At 39.9% G+C, this 18,009-nt stretch overlaps 1 protein-coding gene across 4 annotated transcripts; it reads right to left on the minus strand.

The window, feature by feature from the left end:
* Positions 1–579: 579 nt before the first annotated feature.
* tbx18 (T-box transcription factor 18) lies at positions 580–17,744 on the minus strand. Of its 4 annotated transcripts, none has more exons than XM_067984940.1 (9): positions 17,177–17,681; positions 16,612–16,786; positions 15,514–15,615; positions 14,090–14,261; positions 11,276–11,443; positions 10,658–10,722; positions 6,149–6,243; positions 991–1,056; positions 580–692 (listed from the first exon to the last, which is right to left on the minus strand). In XM_067984940.1, exons 1-8 carry the CDS (start codon positions 17,394–17,396, stop codon positions 1,004–1,006), a joined length of 1,050 nt encoding a protein of 349 aa, XP_067841041.1. In that variant the 5' UTR covers positions 17,397–17,681; the 3' UTR covers positions 580–692; positions 991–1,003. The 4 variants fall into 4 exon arrangements, with proteins under 4 accessions (XP_067841041.1, XP_067841038.1, XP_067841037.1 ...); XM_067984937.1 differs by lacking the exon at positions 580–692 and adding an exon at positions 17,702–17,744 and having other exon boundaries at positions 800–4,729; positions 17,177–17,528; XM_067984936.1 differs by lacking the exon at positions 580–692 and having other exon boundaries at positions 800–4,729; positions 17,177–17,684.
* Positions 17,745–18,009: the final 265 nt, after the last annotated feature.

An 18,009-nucleotide genomic window follows, 5' to 3' on the forward strand; every position in this document is an offset into this window, starting at 1 on the left:
AGAGGGTGGTGAACCTGTGGAATTCTCTACCACAGAAGGCAGTGGAGGTCAAGTCATTAGATGTATTCAAGAAGGAGATAGATATATTTCTTAATGCTAAAGGGATCAAGGGATATGGGGAAAAAGCAAGAACAGGGTACAGAGTTAGACAATCAGCCATGATCATTTTGAATGGTGGAGCAGGCCCGAAGGACCGAATGGCCTACTCTTGCTCCTATTTTCTATGTTTCTATGTTAACTCACGATCTGTGAAATGACCTTGGCGTACATTTCGTCCAGCCATTTGGGAAAATATCAGTTTTGCTCCCTGCACAGCTGCATTTATGTCTTTCCATCTTTTATACTATTTAGCCACTTAGAGAAGCGTGAAAAGAAAAGAAATGTAGGTGAATGCTGATTGGCCCATATCTCCAGGTGTCTGTATTGCACTTTTATTGCACAACTGCACAAGTAAAATCAGGAGTAGTCTCCGTTTTCATTAGCAACCATTAAATATGACCAAGATTGCTTATTTTTTTCTAGAATGTGGAAAATATCCCCATTAGGGTTAATATTAAAGTAATAAATATACTCCTGGTATTTCAGTAGCTTTATTACTTTATTATGTACATGTACAATGAAATGTGTAATGGTGTGATATTTTCAGTACATTACTTGCTATATCTTTACTTTTTTTCAGCTTGGTGGATGAGCTGAAAAAAAACAAAACCAGTTAGCCCAGAGAGACTGGAATTTCTCTGGACCTATTAATTAATATTTTGAAATGCACAACTTTAATGAAGGCTTTTTCGGCATGTGCTTATGTAAAGTCTACTTTTTTTATTGCCAGTAAAACTTTGCAGTAATATAGTTACATATTTACACGTTTAAACAATTTGAAAGTACAGTTTTAGCAATATTTTGACAGGGCTATTCATGTACATAAGGCTTGATAATTTAGACAAACTTCCTCACTGTAACAAAAAGGCAACAAGAATATTTGGCACTTACGGAATGGTGCAGTTCAAAGAGGGAGTGAAAAGACTTGTCCTTGTGGTTTGATGCTGGTAATGTTCCCTATGGATAAGAGCACAATCTTATCCAAGTTACGAAGTAGAAAACCACATTGCTTTTACGTTTGATTTTTAACCATCTTATCATGCAACATTTCAGCTGGCAGAGTTGCTTCAGACATCAGAATTTAGATTTCCCAAAGGAGATATAGCAAGTCAAACCAGCTTGAAAGATATCTTAATTTTATTACTTATATAACCCCAAGATACTTGGGAATAAAAACATCTTCCCAATCGAGAGATACTTTGCAGATATACTCTTTGTGGATTATCATTTGTTGTAGTCATTTCAAGTGCTTCTATTTCTGAGGAACATTAATATATTCCAGGCACACTGGCACCATTTACTAAGACATTGGAATTTTGTTCAAAATCTTTTATTTTAGCAGCTTCCTGAAAGGGGGCATAGTCAGTTTGTGAGAGGCAGTCACTCTCCTAGTTTCAACAAAATACATCAATATTTAATTATAAGTAACACTTTTTACAGGTGAATATATTTTGAAGTGTGTCTTTTAGAAAGGCATTTCTCATTTTTGAATTTATATCCACAGTAGTCTTATTTGTGGATTGGGTTATCCCATTCTACAAGGGAGAACATTGTGCGTAAATATTGCTTGTGTATGTTTGACTGGTGACTCCCAAACATCAGCACTTTGTGACAAATGCTGTTTTTCTGGAAATATGCAGTTAAGTTTTATATTTCGAATGGGGCATAATTTGAGAAATTAATCTTCCAGTTACTGCAGGTGGGGGAGATCTCTTTGGATGGTCATGCATGTGGACTTTACCATATCCAGTCCTTAATTTGTGTCACCATATCACTGTAGAAATCTTGGGGATTATTATCTTTTAAATCATGGTTTGGTACTATGATTATCCAAAGCCAATGAATGAAAGCATAGCAGATTGTACAAAAGAACTAGGGTTAGAGTTTCCGCTTTGGGCACAATCAGGAAATTGCACTCAAAAATGTGCTTGAAATTGCGCTGGTTAGATTACAGTTCAAGTTTCCAATAAAATTCATTTGCGTTATCACAAATGTAAAATCTTCATTGAACCAGCACACTTGGGCAGTGTAATAGAACATAATCATTTCTTTTTTTTCTGTACATTAAAAAGTATTCCTTGATGTATTTAGGAGTGGTAACCTGGTGCAGTTTTATTAATACAACTGAAAATGGGTTTATCAACCAAAATAAGCATTTTTAATAAGTGTCCACTCCTCCACCAGTGAGTAACCTGATTTAAAATGACTGAAAATGACTTTAAAAAACTATACTTAACCATTTACTAGTTTCATTGGTGTACACTAGTCAATTTCTTAGTAAATTAAATATTTTTTGGTATGAAAACACTTTTAAAACGTGCCTACTAGTGCCTGTGCACCTAAGAAAATAAGCGCAATTTGAAGAGCCTTCCCTAACCAGCACAATCGGCAGAAACTCCCAATCTCGACCTGGGGGCCTGGCCAGTTTTGTGGGCGGGGCCTGATCGGGACAAATTGAATCTTGCACCAGCATAAAAGATCATGGAAAACACGAACGTAAATGGTTTTGGGCATAACTCACTTATGTTTAAAATTCCCCAATCTTTTGCGCTGGTTCATCTGATTTAGACCAGATTACGCTAATATTACTGGCGTAAATGAGTGGAAACTCTACCCCCTAATATTTTATACAATTTCACCCTGACTCAACAGCTAATCATGAAAACAAATTAAATAAATGTATTGCTGTTTTGCTGCCAATTAAAACTGAAGTATGTTTATTATATTCCTGCATTTTTTATTTGCTTTGTAAATTTTTGGGGTTATTTCAATAATTACATATTAAACAAATTAGAGCATTGGAACACTGTGATTCTGTTTTGGAGTTATAAGTCGTCATGGTGACATCTATCATGTTATATTAGAACACGGTGCTAAACATGCTGCCTTTTTGAAGCAAAATGTAATGTTAAAATCATGAAGAGGAGGGAGACAAATCTTTGTTGTTATTTTAAGTGGGCTGGCTCGATTGTGTGGAAATAATAAATGTTAGCACAACAGACCAAGAAGGTGCGATCTCTGGCCTTTGCTGAGTTTGCTGATCTCAACAGGGTGGCAGCGGGGATACTACCATTGGATTCAGTGTTCTCCAGTCTATGAAGAGGGAAAATCATCCAGGGTTTGTACCCTTGATCTCTATTCAGTGATCCTCTGCTGTGGAAAGTGCACTTTGCAGCCATCAGGTACAGGCAGGATCAGCCTTTGGTGTGGTGGTCCCATGGTTTTGGCGGTCAATTAACACCCACCGTTTAGGCTCATACATGAAGACAGGTTACTTAGCCAAGAACTGAAAAGTTATCAAAGTCGGTAGAACCACACGCCACTATGTGTCAGCAATCTCAGGAGAGTAAGGAAGAAAGCTGGAGGCTGGGAAGGAGAAGTCACCAGATGGATCAAAGGTAGGTGTTTGGGGGTTTGTGTGTGGTTAACTGTTGAAACAGAGTCATCATTGTAAGTCAGGCATTTGTATCCAAAGGTCTTGATTAGTTTCACATTGTAACCAAGTCCATTCACTATCTGCCACATGTAGTGAACTTATCTGTCAACCCAGAAAAATTCAAGATTGTATCAATATACAAGAAACATAGTCAATCATAATGATTTTTGAAAACATTTGGCCTTCTTCCCCACTTCAACTGCTCTTGGCCTGAATTACTGTGTCCTTTGAAGCTCTTTGTGGATTACAGCTGGAACCTCACATCACCTGACATACCATACCTGCTGTAGGAACAGACGCTGCAACTTGGTGGAAAGTCCAAATATGTTCCACTCTCTAGCATGTTCAGTCCATACCCTACAAGTGCCACAACTGAATAACATATTTGATAACGGCGAACATGTTGATAAATGGGAGAATCTCCAGCAATATTTCATAATGTAAGAGCACACATTTTCACTCAAGCTCAGCTATTTTGTCAAACTATATGTGCTGGGATCTGAGATGATGACGTTGTCAAGCTCCCTAATGGCCTTGTGTCAAACATGCTTTGCTGGCTGCTATTAAGCATATGCATCCCCTCCACGGTGGGCAAGATCTGTCGATCAGTCATGGTACCACTGGGAGATGAACCCAGGAAACCTCCTTGGGAAGAAATTATTTTCTCAGGGCTGGCTGCCAGTCTGGGGGAAGTGGAGAAATTATATCCATATAAACCATATGGGCTATGCAATCTGAAAGTGCTGTAGGAGCCCTGGTGGGTTTGATTGGCAGCGAAGGCATTATTCGACGGTGAAGGCATGATGTACTGGAGCTGAGGAGATGATATCCCAGAGATCGGCACTGGCAAGCCAGCCTGATGGCAGTTGAATGCCTCGCCTTCATTGCCTGATATTGACATGTTCACACTTGCTGTGTTAGCTACTCCAATGTAGGAGGGGGTCCTCTGGGATGCAAAGGTTTCACTGCAAGGGCTGGTCAGACGGTTGTAGGTTTCAGCAAGACTGCTGCTGTATCTGTTAAAGGCCAGGCCTGTGCGGTTGCAGGTTGTGAAGTCTGCTGAGCTCAGGTTGCAGAGCTGGCTACTATTTGGTGCCAGGTGGAAAGCTGGAGAGGAGCAGGAAGAGCCAGGCAGAAGATGTGATGGGGCACCATTCCCTAGACTTTGGTGGGCAGACGAGGATACTGTACCACCTATTAAGAAAAACACAGTCTCTTTGCAAAGTTTGTTGTAGTAAATGTCTTTTATTCACTTTACTATATCTGTCATTGATATGACAACATTTCTGTGTATTACATTGGCTGACTCAGTAACATCCAAATGAAAGTTACAACAATTTTTCCATGTTAAAATGTTTCCTGTAAATGGTCAGGTTACATGTCTAATGATTCATGTTCTCCTTAGAACCTTTTCATTTTAAGACTGATGTAACACAATGGAGTGCCAATCCACAATGCCAACGAGCAGTGGTACAGAGGCCCAAATGGTCTACAACTGCTCCCTCAATAGCTCAGTGAGTTTATTCAGTAAGCAACTGAGTCACACAGGCCAGGATGGTCCCAGGTGCATCTCCAATCTGTGGCTGCAGTGGGCGCTGCAATTGGCCCCTTCACTCCTGGCTCAGGAAGTGGAGAATCAGCCAGGGCTCCTACTAGAGTTAGCTTTCAGGAACCTTGCTGCTAATGCAAGTATGTGGACATTGGGTGAAAAGTGTACTAAACCCAGCTGTTATGCCCCTTCCTTGGACAAAGAGTATGCTGACTCTCACTGTCCAGGCTCATACATGAAGAATGACCACTTAAGTACCTGTGGAACTGTACCTCAGCAAGAGTCAGTGCCTTCAGGAGAGGAGGAAAGAGAAGGGTGAAAAATGACCAAATAAAGATATTCACACGCAGAACTCTGCTATGCCTCAATACTGAGTGTTAAGTGCAGCGTAGTATTATTTGTTGCTTATCACGTTAAACTTACCTTGTACTCTGGATTCTTTCAAAACTCCCAGTGTCAGTTTTTAGTGATGGTCCAACTTTGGCACAAAACCAGAGTGGGTATGTGTGATTTGCTTCTCCCAGCCATACGTGTACAGTTTAGATGCTTGCATAAGTCTAGTGCCTAACCAGAGTGTCGGACTTGCACCAAGATCTAGGTGTACTGAAGTTTATCATGTAGCACCAGCTATTAAATTGTACTTTGGATTATCTGAACGTGCAGTCAGATCCTTGTTTTTGAGGCTATGACAGGAAGCTCAACAGGAACACTGATTCTAAAAGAATAGTTATACTTTGATGTTATACTACCAATTTATTGCTGAGCACACACTGACACTGGTATAAATCAGGAATAAAAGAGGCAGTATAACACAGTTAAAATGACATACGTTAAGTGGAAAACAATCTTTCATTATATTCTAATTTCATTGCATTATAATATTAGTCTGACTACAAACAGAACATTTTTGTTATTAGTGATTTATTTATGATAACAGTGATGCAATTAGTATAAAACCCAGTGTTCCATGTTAAAATATTTTTTTCTGAATATTGTTTTTTATTGTCCACTTTGCCCATTATCACTAACGGAGAAAATGGTGCAAGAATAAGCCATGGCAATACCTTGTTTGTGAATCCCAGGTATATCTTCAAAGCTGAGGGTCCGCAAAGAGGGTCTCCAGAATGCATAGGATTCCACGATAGCCTCTAAACCCATTCTAAATCAAAAAAATGACACTTCATAAATCACATGTTCTTTCATTTATTTACTATGTATATAAATAAAAATGCATGTCGATAAATATTTCAATATACAAATTGGAAATCTCAATTCTTCAATTATTTGAAATGCAATAGAAATTGTGACTATCTGAACATCAGTAATATTACAAAGAATCATTCAATAATAGAGTAAAAATCTTGACCCACGCCATATCTTACAGTATCTGATTGCAGTGTCGGTTCTATGGAGTGGAGTTGTATGTGTTTAGTGCAAAGCCCAGAGCTTGTGATGCTAACAAAATAGAATTCCTGTTTATTAAGTGGGATACGGGTTAATCTGTGATGACACTGTAGAGTGAAGATAAAAATTATTCATTAACTCTTTGTATGCCAAATGTCTTTCAACTTTTCAAAATAGGCACAGGTTATCTGAGAAAATAAATAATGTTGGTAAATTTCTAATGAAAAATGTGGTCTGTAAGAGAAGACAAAGAGACAGTCCTATAATTAATCAGTAAAGCTTTGCTTTATTCTCTATTTTTGGTGCGGATAATGAATTGCTCTCCTCAAAGGGCTGATTGTTCCAAACATGGAGATTTTCTTTCCTGGTTTTAGTGTAACATCGGCAATTGTATTTAAGAGGGAAAGTCATTTTAAAATCTGTTCACAGCAAAAATGTTTCTCAGATCCAAATATTTGTCTGTGGGGTTTCAATCTTTTTTCATTATCTCCTGATTTGCTGACTTCTTTTAAAATAATGGTAAAGTATCTTTTATTCTTGAAAGTTTTTGTTTGCCACAGTCTGTGACTGGAATAATCTTTAATCTAGAAATGTAACCTCATTCCATGTTAACATGTTGCTAATATTTATGTGTTTTTGAACATATTATTACTATTTCACCCAACTAGGCTTAATTTTGAATGAAGTCACTGAATTAAATAATTTTATGTTTCCTTCTAATGTGTGGATGCAATCCAGCCTTTGGGGTACCATATCTGTCTGTCTAAATAATAGAGTGGAACAGAGTAACTTGGATTTTTTTTTCCAAAGCTGAAATGAGTATGAATCACTTTTAATTTTTTCCATTTCATGCTGGTAATTTCATATCCACCAGGAGCCCTTGTTGCAGTGTTAGAGGAATGGTTTAAACATCACAGTGTGAATGACTGCCCTATTGTTTCACAAGGAAACTGTTCAGTCACAATGCTGGATTTCAAAAAGAAGGTCCTATTCTGCCTTGGCTGATCAAAGTTTCACTAACATAAGCGGTGTCACATTGATAAATAAAGTATATGTCGAGGCCAGTCATGGAATATGAAAAATATCTCCAGTGAGGCTGACAGGACAAAAGAAATGTCACCAACCACAAGATAACCTCATGTATAGGTTTTCAACAGAAAAAAATGAGTGTAAGTCTGTAGTTTAATATTTACGTAACCCAAGAATATCAGTTGAATTTCCTTTGTAATGTCAGTTTGTCCCTAGGATACCCAGTGTAGAAATACATTTTAAAAAATATTTCCATTGGTATTTCTTCACTTGAGTGCTAAAACAAATGTAAACTCCATCTCTTCCATTATTGTTGAAACTAACACAGTATTCACTAGTAATGCATTCAATATTGGTTCAAATAGGTAAACATTCTCTTCAGTTTAATTCATTACACAAAACATCACATTGCAAACCAACTAATTATAATTTCAGCTAGATAGTATGTGGCAATCTACAAAAAGACTGAGACCTGGACTCCTGTTCACTAAGAATTAACGTGTGACTTGCATTCATATTCAAGTGGCTTCGGTCTTTCCAATGTCTAGCTGGAAGAAATTACGGTTCTTCCAAGACTGAATGTTGGACAAGCAGTCTGTTAATGCAGAGGCAGCAGAGGGGTGAAGGGAGGTGGCAGAGAGGTAGAGGTGGGTGCCATTAGCATACATGTGGATGTTGACTCCGTGTCTGTGGATGATGTCAACAGCATGTAGATGAGAAAGTGGGAAGGACCAGGATTGAACCCTTGGGGGATTCCCAAGGTGACAGTCTGAAGATAGGAAAAGAAGTAAGAGATGCTCTGGCTACAATCAGATAGGTAAGAATGGAACCAAATGAGAGCAGTCCCACTGAGCTGGACAGCGGAGGAAAGGTGTTTGAGCAGTAAGGTTGCCAAAGGCTGCAGAGAAGTTGAAAAGCACAAAAAGGGATAATACACAGTCATAGAAAATGTCATTTGTGACTTTGGATAGGGCTGTTTCAGCGCTTTGGGAGTGGTGGAATCCCTCATGGGGGCCAGGAAGGAAACTTGGGTGGTCAGGACTTTAGTGGAATGGAAACAAAGGAATAAGAGATTGGTTTCATGGATGAGATTAGTTTAGTGAGGGTATGGGAGGATTAGAAGAGAAACTAGAAATAGATGAAGTTCAGGGTTAATATAGAAGAAAGACTGGGGGAGGTTTCACTTGGTGGGCAAGGAGGAGTGGGAAGCCGCGGAAGCAGCTGAATGAATGGTTTTCATCTTGATGATGAAGAAATCCATGAGCACCTTGTAATTGTTAGAGTTAAGGATGGAGGGGATGGGGGAGACGGATTTAAGGAGGCAGTTGGTAATAGAAAAAAGACCTTTATTTCCAGGATGATCCAAGAGTAGTGGATGGTTTGGCAGAGGACAGCGAGGAAATTCATTCAGCAAGGTCTAATTTAGAAAAATATCTTAAAATATACACACTATTAATGAATTGTACAGATCTGAAATATGTAGAAGTGTCTGATTTACATTGTTGTGCCTTCCCTGTCAAATATAGTGTATGGATTAGGAATACGGATGGTGCACCATGCACAGGCAAGTGCATGTGCACCGTGAAAGAGACTAGATATCGGGAGAAGTACAGTTTTAAAGAATAAAGAATAGGGTATTTGTGGGAGGAATAAGATGACCTTTTACAGGTGCCAGGTTACTCTCATAAGTGGTGTTGGCTTGGGACAGGAGTACAATAAATTAGCAATTTTTTTTTAGTTTGCTATAATTACAAAAATAATAATTTGAGTATTTAATATTGTTTTATCTGGATTCTCTGAAAACGCAGAGCTGCAAGTGATTGATCTGATGGGAAATGGTCTGCACTGTATAGTGTGTGAGTGACAGTGTTTTACCCAAAAATAATACATTCTCTTTAATTGACCACCTCTCTAATTTAAGGAATACAGGAGACCCCTGTACGAAGGCACGCAGAAATAAAACTGTTATGCTGCAAATTTACTGAAAGTACAAATGTCCTGTTTACTGAAACCAACCTCAATACACAGACCAATATTGCAGGTGCTTTTAGATTGTGCTAATAATGCAAGGTTCCCAAAGCGACAAGGCATGCTGCAAGCCAAACGTATACCTTCCAACACTCTACAACCGCTGGCCTGGAAATCTAGAAACGGGTCTTCCCAGCAGCCAGTCTTAGCGATTCCCACTTAGCTTGCAACGGGCTGCATAAATGTACTCATACACATCCGTGCGTGTAGCTGCGTGCACTGCCCACACAGAAAGACAAACAGATTCAGATACATGTACACTCAGACACTCGAACTGGCAGACATGCAGTCGGCTACATTCATTGGTGCAATGTTGCCGTACAAGTGCAGCATCTGTCGTCAAAATTTATTTTCTAGCTTTCTGCGGAAGGCGATACCAAATATGACAAAGAATTTAAATCAACACAATTGCCCCACGTTTGACTAAATAGCCCACAGTAGTTAAATGTTCATGACGACCAGGTAATGAAGAACGTAGAGTTGTGCTTGATGTTTGCTTGCCAACATTTTGTTCGCATATAATAGCTTTCACACTGACTTTATAGGGGGATCATAGGCATTTTGCAGGAAGCTATAATAAAATATTTATTAGGTAGACTTGGGCTCAAAAATCAGGCTTAGTTTTCCCCAGTAATAGGAGCTTTTGGGTTCTAGTTAGTGTCGAGATAAAAGTCGCCTCCCGGAGAGATGTTGCTAAGGCGATAATTTACACAAGATGCCTTGAACTTTTCCTATTTTATCACTTGCCCCGCTTGCGCTATCAAATAGCCGAGTTTGTTTAGCAGATAAAGTTGTCTTTTCCTGTATTTTCTAAGAGGCCAGTGTATGCCCCTTTCTGCGTTTAAACTTTATGGGCAATACAGGGGTCCAACTGAAAAAAATGCAGCATTAATCTCTGCATCTGCCTCCTTTCCCTTGCCCCCGGGAGGGTGTTTTTGGTGCTAGGTCCAATTATTTCGTTTTAAGTAAGGCGTGGGAAGTGCGAGATTGGTTTGAAAGTTTATTTCAACGCGGAGAAGGCTTTAATTTTCGGTCGTTGCTGGAACCGTGATTTACAATGTCGGCCTTGAGGTTTTAAAGAAATCTTTGCTATAGAAAATTAAATAGTTTACCTGTTGCGTCCTGAATCCCGGAATCCTTTTGCAAACGGATTTCTGTCGATCTTCAGTCTAGTGATCTGAGGCAGAATTGGAATCGCCATTAGAGAACCGCAGTTTTCAGGCTATTGGATTAAGACTGCACCCTGTTTATATGACGCTGTTGTTCTATTCATGCCACAGATATGTAAGGTCCAGTGTCTGGAGAGCTGAGCACTGATTCTCACTGTTACCAAAGTTTACTTACCAGAAACAGTAACAATTTTTTAAAAAGAAACAGTTTAATATGAAACTCCTTTAAAAATGAAATAGTCCTTTAAATAAAACCTAGCAAAATGGTTCAGTAATTGCAATGTTATCAGTAATATTTATCAACAAGAATTTAAAAATGAGTGTAATATCCGATTTGATAGCGAAAGTATAGACACCATATACACGACCGCTCGATAAAGATTCGTCGCTTGCTATTTTTTCATTGAATGCGAGGTGCGCTCAAGCAAGTGAAATGTAGCGAAGATGGATCAGAGAGAATCGGGGAACATTTCGAGCGACCGGCTGTGGACTTAGTGCCGAAAGAGAGCGGCCGATCGCTGTCGGCGAGATCGGGGGGACTAAGGCGATCGCGGTCCCTACCTGCTGGTTCTGGTAGGCGGTCACTGTTGTGAAGACGGTCTCCGGGAAGGAGAAGTGTTTCACCCCGTCTCCTCCCGGGATGGGTTTGACCGGAGACAGTTCCTCTCCGCACTCCTTGCGAATGACATGCACTCGGGGCTGGTATTTGTGCATCGAATGCAAAATAATCTGTTCCAGCAACAAACAAACAATCGAGATGGTTATCTTAAGATCGAACCTCGCACAAGACCCATTTGTTTTATTCTCAACGTTGCATGTTTCGTAATTCACTGGGCAAATATCACAAACGGGATTAAGTTGACTAGTCCCACAATTTAAGAGCGGGGGATTGCTCGTTTCGGTTTCACGATTTCGTTAAATACAGCGCACAGAGCAAATCTCCTCCAGTGTGTTTTTCTTAAACCCCATAAATAAGCAATGTGCCTTTTGTAGAAAATTCGGTGTAACTATTTCTTCCTGTTATAGATTAATGTTACGGTTTCCGTTCTATAATGCTGGCAATGTACATATTGTGAGACATCAAGCTGATAGCGATGGGTTGTTATAAGCCCAGAATGGTATTTCCATCGTTTTGAAATGCAGCCTGTACAGGCAGACACCCAGGTTGTGTGTGTGTGTGTGTGTGTTTAAATAACTACTGCACAGCAATACTCAGTTATTACGTTGCAATGCGCTCGTTTTGCATTTTCAATAGTTATATATATATATTACATTTTTGTATTTTAATTTGTGCGACCGCTGTGTTTCTAGACCCAGTTCAAAGGCGGTCCCTTGTCAAAGCTTTCTCTCAAGAATTAAATGATTTATCTCCCAATTTTAGGTTTCACTTTTCAAACAATTAATTGTGAACGTTTTGTTAATCTTCTACAGAACTGCAACCAAATACTGAATGGAAACAATAAAGAAGGCCTAGCTAACAGTAGTGGCTGTAGTCAGCTCACTGCTTCAGCTGCCGGTTACAAAGCGCTACATGTTAAAGATATTTATTACTGGACAAGATGGAACACTATCGCCCAGCCGGCCTCAACTAAACAGCTGTAGATCAAGCGGAAATGTTTTATCAATCACATTTGTACAGTAACTCTCTGCGGTGGAGGAAACCCACATGACAGGAAAGCAAACAGCCTTTTGTGTATAAAGATATATGGAACAAAAATACAGTTGAATCCAGGTAAACGCGTAAAGAGTCGGCATTAAAGAGTTTCTTGCTTCGATTGGAACTATAATGGACTGAATGCGCGTTTTGAATGATATATTTGGATCGGAATTCTGTTTGGCATGAGGACGCTCTTTTGCAGATTCTCCTGGATTTGAAAGCTCGCATATAACCATAACGAAAACTGTAACATTTAAAATACCTTAAATAAGATCTGTCCCTTAAATAAGATCTGCGTTGATGCAAATCATACCAGGATCTGTAATCCTGAGGCAAGGGCCAATAGCCCACAGGACGTGAGTTCAAGCCCCACCTTGGTGGTTTGAGAATTTGAATTCAGTTTTGTTTTAATTAGGAAATTAAAAAGCTGGTTAGCAATTGTAACAACCCAACTAATGTCCTTTTGGGGGTGAGGGGGGGGGGACCCCTGCCGGCCTTACCCAGTCTGGCATACATGTGGTTGATTCTTAACTACCCTGTGAAGTGGCCTAGCAAGCCACTCAGTTAAATCAAACCGCTACAAAGGACTGCAGCGGTTCAAGAAGAAAGCCCACTCATGGAAACTAGGGATTAGCAATAAATGACGGCCATGCCATCAATGCCCAAATTCTAGAATAATAATAACAATCTGATTATTTCTTTTAACAATTTCATTTTTTTGGATTAAAATCAGAAGCCCAGTAACCAGCATTCAGGAATACAATTTATTTATATTTAGATGTTCTTTTAATTGACTGTTTATCCCACACCCAGCTCCTGACGGTACCACAGTGACGCATTCTGTCTTCTCCATCTGATCCCTCAGTTCTGAATACCGCAGCACTATCTCGCCCCGGCTGACAGCTTCAGCCATTCAAAAACACAAAGGTGGGTCATGATCTCCGACTAATCGGGGCACTATATTAATATGGATCTGACTTGCAAAAAAAATCCAAACCTGAATTTATTGTTACTACCTCTTTGGATTTTAATAAAGTTTTACAAAAAGGTTAGAGCAAGAATATAAAATCTTCCGAATTTTCAGGTCAGTCGCCCATTTGTATAATAATAAGTTAATGATAACTGTTAATTTATGTAAAAAGTTAGCATTAATTCTACAACCATTATATAATTTACATAACCGTCGTGTAAGGAATAATATTCCTTTATTTAGTTGTTACGGTGAACTTTCATTGTCCATGTGTCAGATTAAATTCTTAAAATTCCAATATTCCTTAACATGCTTCTTATTTGTACTTGGCGCTCATTTGCCCTTAATCTTTGAATATTAAATATCACTGAAAACGCCCAATGATCGATCCTAAACAGGCATTTGCCTTTTTAAAAAAATGAAGTCCCGTTGTCCATTTAATGAACTTTACCTAAATAAACATGTTACCTAATCTGTGGCCATCTCATAAAGTTTGAGGTATTTTTAAACAAACTCAGCCGAGAAGAGGCGTCAGGGACACAGCACAAACGGTGTGCTAGACTCGTTTACTGGCGATAAAAAAAATGCAAGGAGACATTTGCACTAATTTGCATTCATTTTAAAAGAATAGTCATACAATTAACTCCTGATGGGTTTGAAGTGACCTGCGCGCAAGCAGATCTCTCCCGCAGTTACATGAATGGAAGGGGTGAATGACGGACGCGGAGAATGGGCACATGGTACTCACATGTCCCTGGTCGTCCAGCTCGTTGTTGGTGAGTTTGAGCTTGTCGAAGCTGATGACCTGTCGCATCCAGGTGTCTCCCGAGGCTGGAGAGTCTGGATGGATGTAAACCCGAGGAGGGACTGGAGAATCCGCATTTCCAGCCACCATCCACTTGGAGCTGTGATACACATACCTGCAGCAGAGGGAGAACAGGAACAAGCTGAGCTCCTTCACAAACGGCAACACTGCTTAACCATTTTTTTTAAAAGCCGATGATCTCCAGACACCTTTCCTATGTAAAATCATTTTTTTGACTTTACAATATCAATTTTTCTGATTAAAATCAACATGAAATCGTCTGGAAGCTCGAGAAGTCCACTCACCAGCATTGGGGAAAGAAAGTTCTTCCAGACTACCCGAAAAGGGACATGTCCAAAAGTCTCATGGTTACAAATGGCTTCAAAACTGTATAGGCTGCTCACATAGGGGTCTAGTGTTATAATGAATTAAACTTTGCGAATCAATTTACATGGGCTTAGTTTAAGATATAGAAGAGGATTGTTAAGAGGACATGCATTACTGCTGAGAGATGCAAACAATGAGAGAGCTTGAGCATAACTGATGGGAGATATGAACTTTTGCACAGATATACGGTTCTGCTTGGAGCTATAGAAGCGATATATGCATAGCTACTGGAAAATGTGTTCTTTGGGAGATGTATTGTATACCAATGATTGCACATATAAAATGTCGGTGGTTACGTTTACTATTAGCAGATTTGGACTATGCCAGATACGCTACAGTTGGAATCGTGGACTATAAGTGATGTGCACTACTGTTGAGAGATGTACACTATTCCTGGGAGAAATCACTAAGAGGGATATATCTTAATGTTGGAGCATTGTTGGCGAGATAGACATTACTGTGTGGTTCTGGACTGTCGGTTGTTACACACGACTGTTCGGAGTTATAAAGTGTTGGAGGGCGGAGTACCCACAGATGCAGAGATCGTGGGCGTCACACAATGACCTGGATAAAAGAGGGAAATGGCCAACTATTAACTTTGAGAATTCGGGCAATGTCTCCTTTCCCACATATTATTTGTTTTGATTAATACCGATGGTTAATAAGAACACGACGAGAAATGGCCATTCGACCCCTCCTAATTCTCCCAGACTAAGACCCAACTGTTCTATTCAGCTGTCTATTTATATCAGTTCAACTGTTTGTCTTTTAACCCAGACTCCCTGACCCTGCATACCTACAATTCTACACAGTTCGGTTAGTAAATACTTAAAACCCTTGTCTTTACAAGGTCGGGCGTCTTACTTTATTTGGCTGACGGCTCCCTTTATCGCCAAACACATAAATACATGAGTTCCAATAGACAGAGCCCATCGCTTCTTCACAGTCCTAAACAGCTCACTGTGCTCCAGGCTCGTTACCTGTAACGCTTATTATCCACTGGTACAATGTCCATGACGATATAATATTGCTGGTGGGGATCCAGACCTGTGATCTTCACTCGCATAGCTGGAAACATTCTCCTAACATAGAAAAATAAAGAAAAATAAACATAACAGCTTTGAGAACGAAAAAAAAAATCAAAAATATTGTACATGGCAACAGTTAAGACTGCCAGATCCATCTATACAACAAGACGCTGTAGCAGAAGAATTATTGGAGGTGAATAAAGTATTTTACAGCAAAGCCATCGCCCGCCATTATAAACAGTCAGGGAGAAGGATCCAACTTTACTGGAGCGAACAGTCCCAAAACATAGTACGCTTCTCCTTTAAAAATACCGATGGTAGTCATGATGTGGAGATGCCGGTGATGGACTGGGGTTGACAATTGTAAACAATTTTACAACACCAAGTTATAGTCCAGCAATTTTATTTTAAATTCACAAGCTTTCGGAGATTTTCTCCTTCCTCAGGCAAATGTTTCAAGATCTTGAAACATTTGCCTGAGGAAGGAGAAAATCTCCGAAAGCTTGTGAATTTAAAATAAAATTGCTGGACTATAACTTGGTGTTGTAAAATTGTTTACAATTAAAAATACCGGACAGCCACTCGGTCTTTGCTGGATAATTATGAAAATCATGAACCGAGCTCCTTGGAAAGAGTAACAGAAAAGCTTCTAAAAAATGTTCTTCTGCTACTAAGTTGCAGTCTGCCCATACGAATCCACAATTAAACTCTTTTAAAACATTTACAAGCGGACGCATGTGGGTTTAATCACAAACCAATCTGAAATGTGTGTTTCTTGATATATATAGAAAATAACATTAATCTTCAGTGCAATATCATGCAATATCAGTATAATATCAGGCCATGCGGAGCCAAGCGAAATGTGGTTCGTTAAAATAACGTAATAGAGCTGTGACACAAGGAGGTTAGCGCCAAACACCTCGAATTTAAAACATATCTTGTATAATGAATACACCAGCATGTATGCCTAACTTGTAACTAACACAGAAAACAAGTGCACCTTGACTCGATGGTATTTCGGGACACGCACGCACACGCTGTCAGACTGACCTTCCTGCTTTCGTTATGATCATCTCAGTGCCAATATCGTGAAACCTTTTCCACAGATCAGCACCTTGAAGTTCGACGTGAATATCCTCCCGAGAGGTGCCGGACTTGGACGGTACATAGGCCTTACTAACGATTGGAGGGGAAGGGGACTTCAAAACATCGTCCCCGTTAAGAACTGAAGCATCAAGGAAAAAAAACACATGAAAGCACCGCGATTGTAGCGTGAGATTATATATTTAGATGCAAAATAAAATGATTAAGTGAAACTTTAATTATATTTTTAAAAACTAGTAAATATTTTAATTGCATGTACAATTTCTACTAGATCCATAGAAGCTTAAAATGTCAACGCATTTTGTTTATTTACCAGCAACTAACGGAAGCTGAGCGTCACAAATTTTATAATCTGAAACCGATGGTTGCAAAAGTAGAAAACGAGTTTTTGTTTGGTTAAGCATTAAGCAAAGTAGCATTCCGTCTGTAACCGGGTGGATTTCATCTTTTCCAATAAGTTACTAGGTAAACAACAACAGTGGAGGGTGCTAACTAAAGATTCTGAACTCACCCGATCTCTCGCTATAGTTAGTGCCACAGTTTCTTTCGTCTTCGGAGTTCCTGTCGCTACTCGACACGTTCTCAGTCTGGCTGGTTATATCTTTCATCTCAACACCATTCTCATTGCGTTCGTCCAGTTTCATTTTCTTTTCCGCCCCGATCAGTGCTTCCACGGAAAAGGCATGAGCTTTCAAACTCATGGTAGACGGCGATCTCCTTTTCTCAGCCATTCCACGTCGGGCTGTGTTTGTGTGTGTGTGTGTGTGTGTGCGCGCCCGTGTGTGCGATACACAAGATTTTTTTTTATAAAGAAGTTAAGTTTTTTCCAAACTCCCAGACGGAATCCAGTGTGCAGATTATTCCTGGGAAAAAAAAGTTATGGGGTTTAGAGAGTGGTAGAGAGAGAGAGAAGGGTGCTCCGTCTCGTCCAATGGGCCAGATGGACTGACATGGACTGGGGACGCCGCGGGTGGACTCTATGAGCGCAATTAGGGCTGGTAATTGAATTTTGTTGCCTTGATCTGTCAGCACTTACAAGCAGGAGAGCGGTGGACATACTTCATCCGTCTAGCTCCACGCGTGTCAGTTACAGGCGGCAGGAGGCGGGGGACCTGCCAATCACACGGGCAGCGCCCTATCAACTGGCAGCGATGTCCTACTGGGCCTATGGGAGCACCGACCTAATTAACATTTTCTTTTTTGTCCGAATATGGGACGTAGCCCTGGGCATCGAGTCAACAGGTTTCTGCTCCAACATTGGCCGTTCTCGGAGTGTGCCATCGCGGTTTTAACAGTTCAAGGAAGCTTTACTCTTATCCCCCTTTCAGTCTGTGCCCTCGACAG

This window comes from Heptranchias perlo, chromosome 5 (genome assembly GCF_035084215.1).
Source record: "Heptranchias perlo isolate sHepPer1 chromosome 5, sHepPer1.hap1, whole genome shotgun sequence".
Classification (NCBI taxonomy): domain Eukaryota; kingdom Metazoa; phylum Chordata; class Chondrichthyes; order Hexanchiformes; family Hexanchidae; genus Heptranchias; species Heptranchias perlo.

Excerpts from the sequence above, each read along its gene's own strand:
- tbx18 (XM_067984937.1), bottom strand. The coding sequence starts at position 17,396 with ATGGCTGAGAAAAGGAGATCGCCGTCTACCATGAGTTTGAAAGCTCAT. Across the intron at positions 15,616-16,611 it reads ATCATAACGAAAGCAGGAAG|GAGAATGTTTCCAGCTATGC; the intron begins GTCAGTCTGACA and ends TTTCTATGTTAG. Across the intron at positions 11,444-14,089 it reads AGCTGGACGACCAGGGACAT|ATTATTTTGCATTCGATGCA; the intron begins GTGAGTACCATG and ends TTGCTGGAACAG.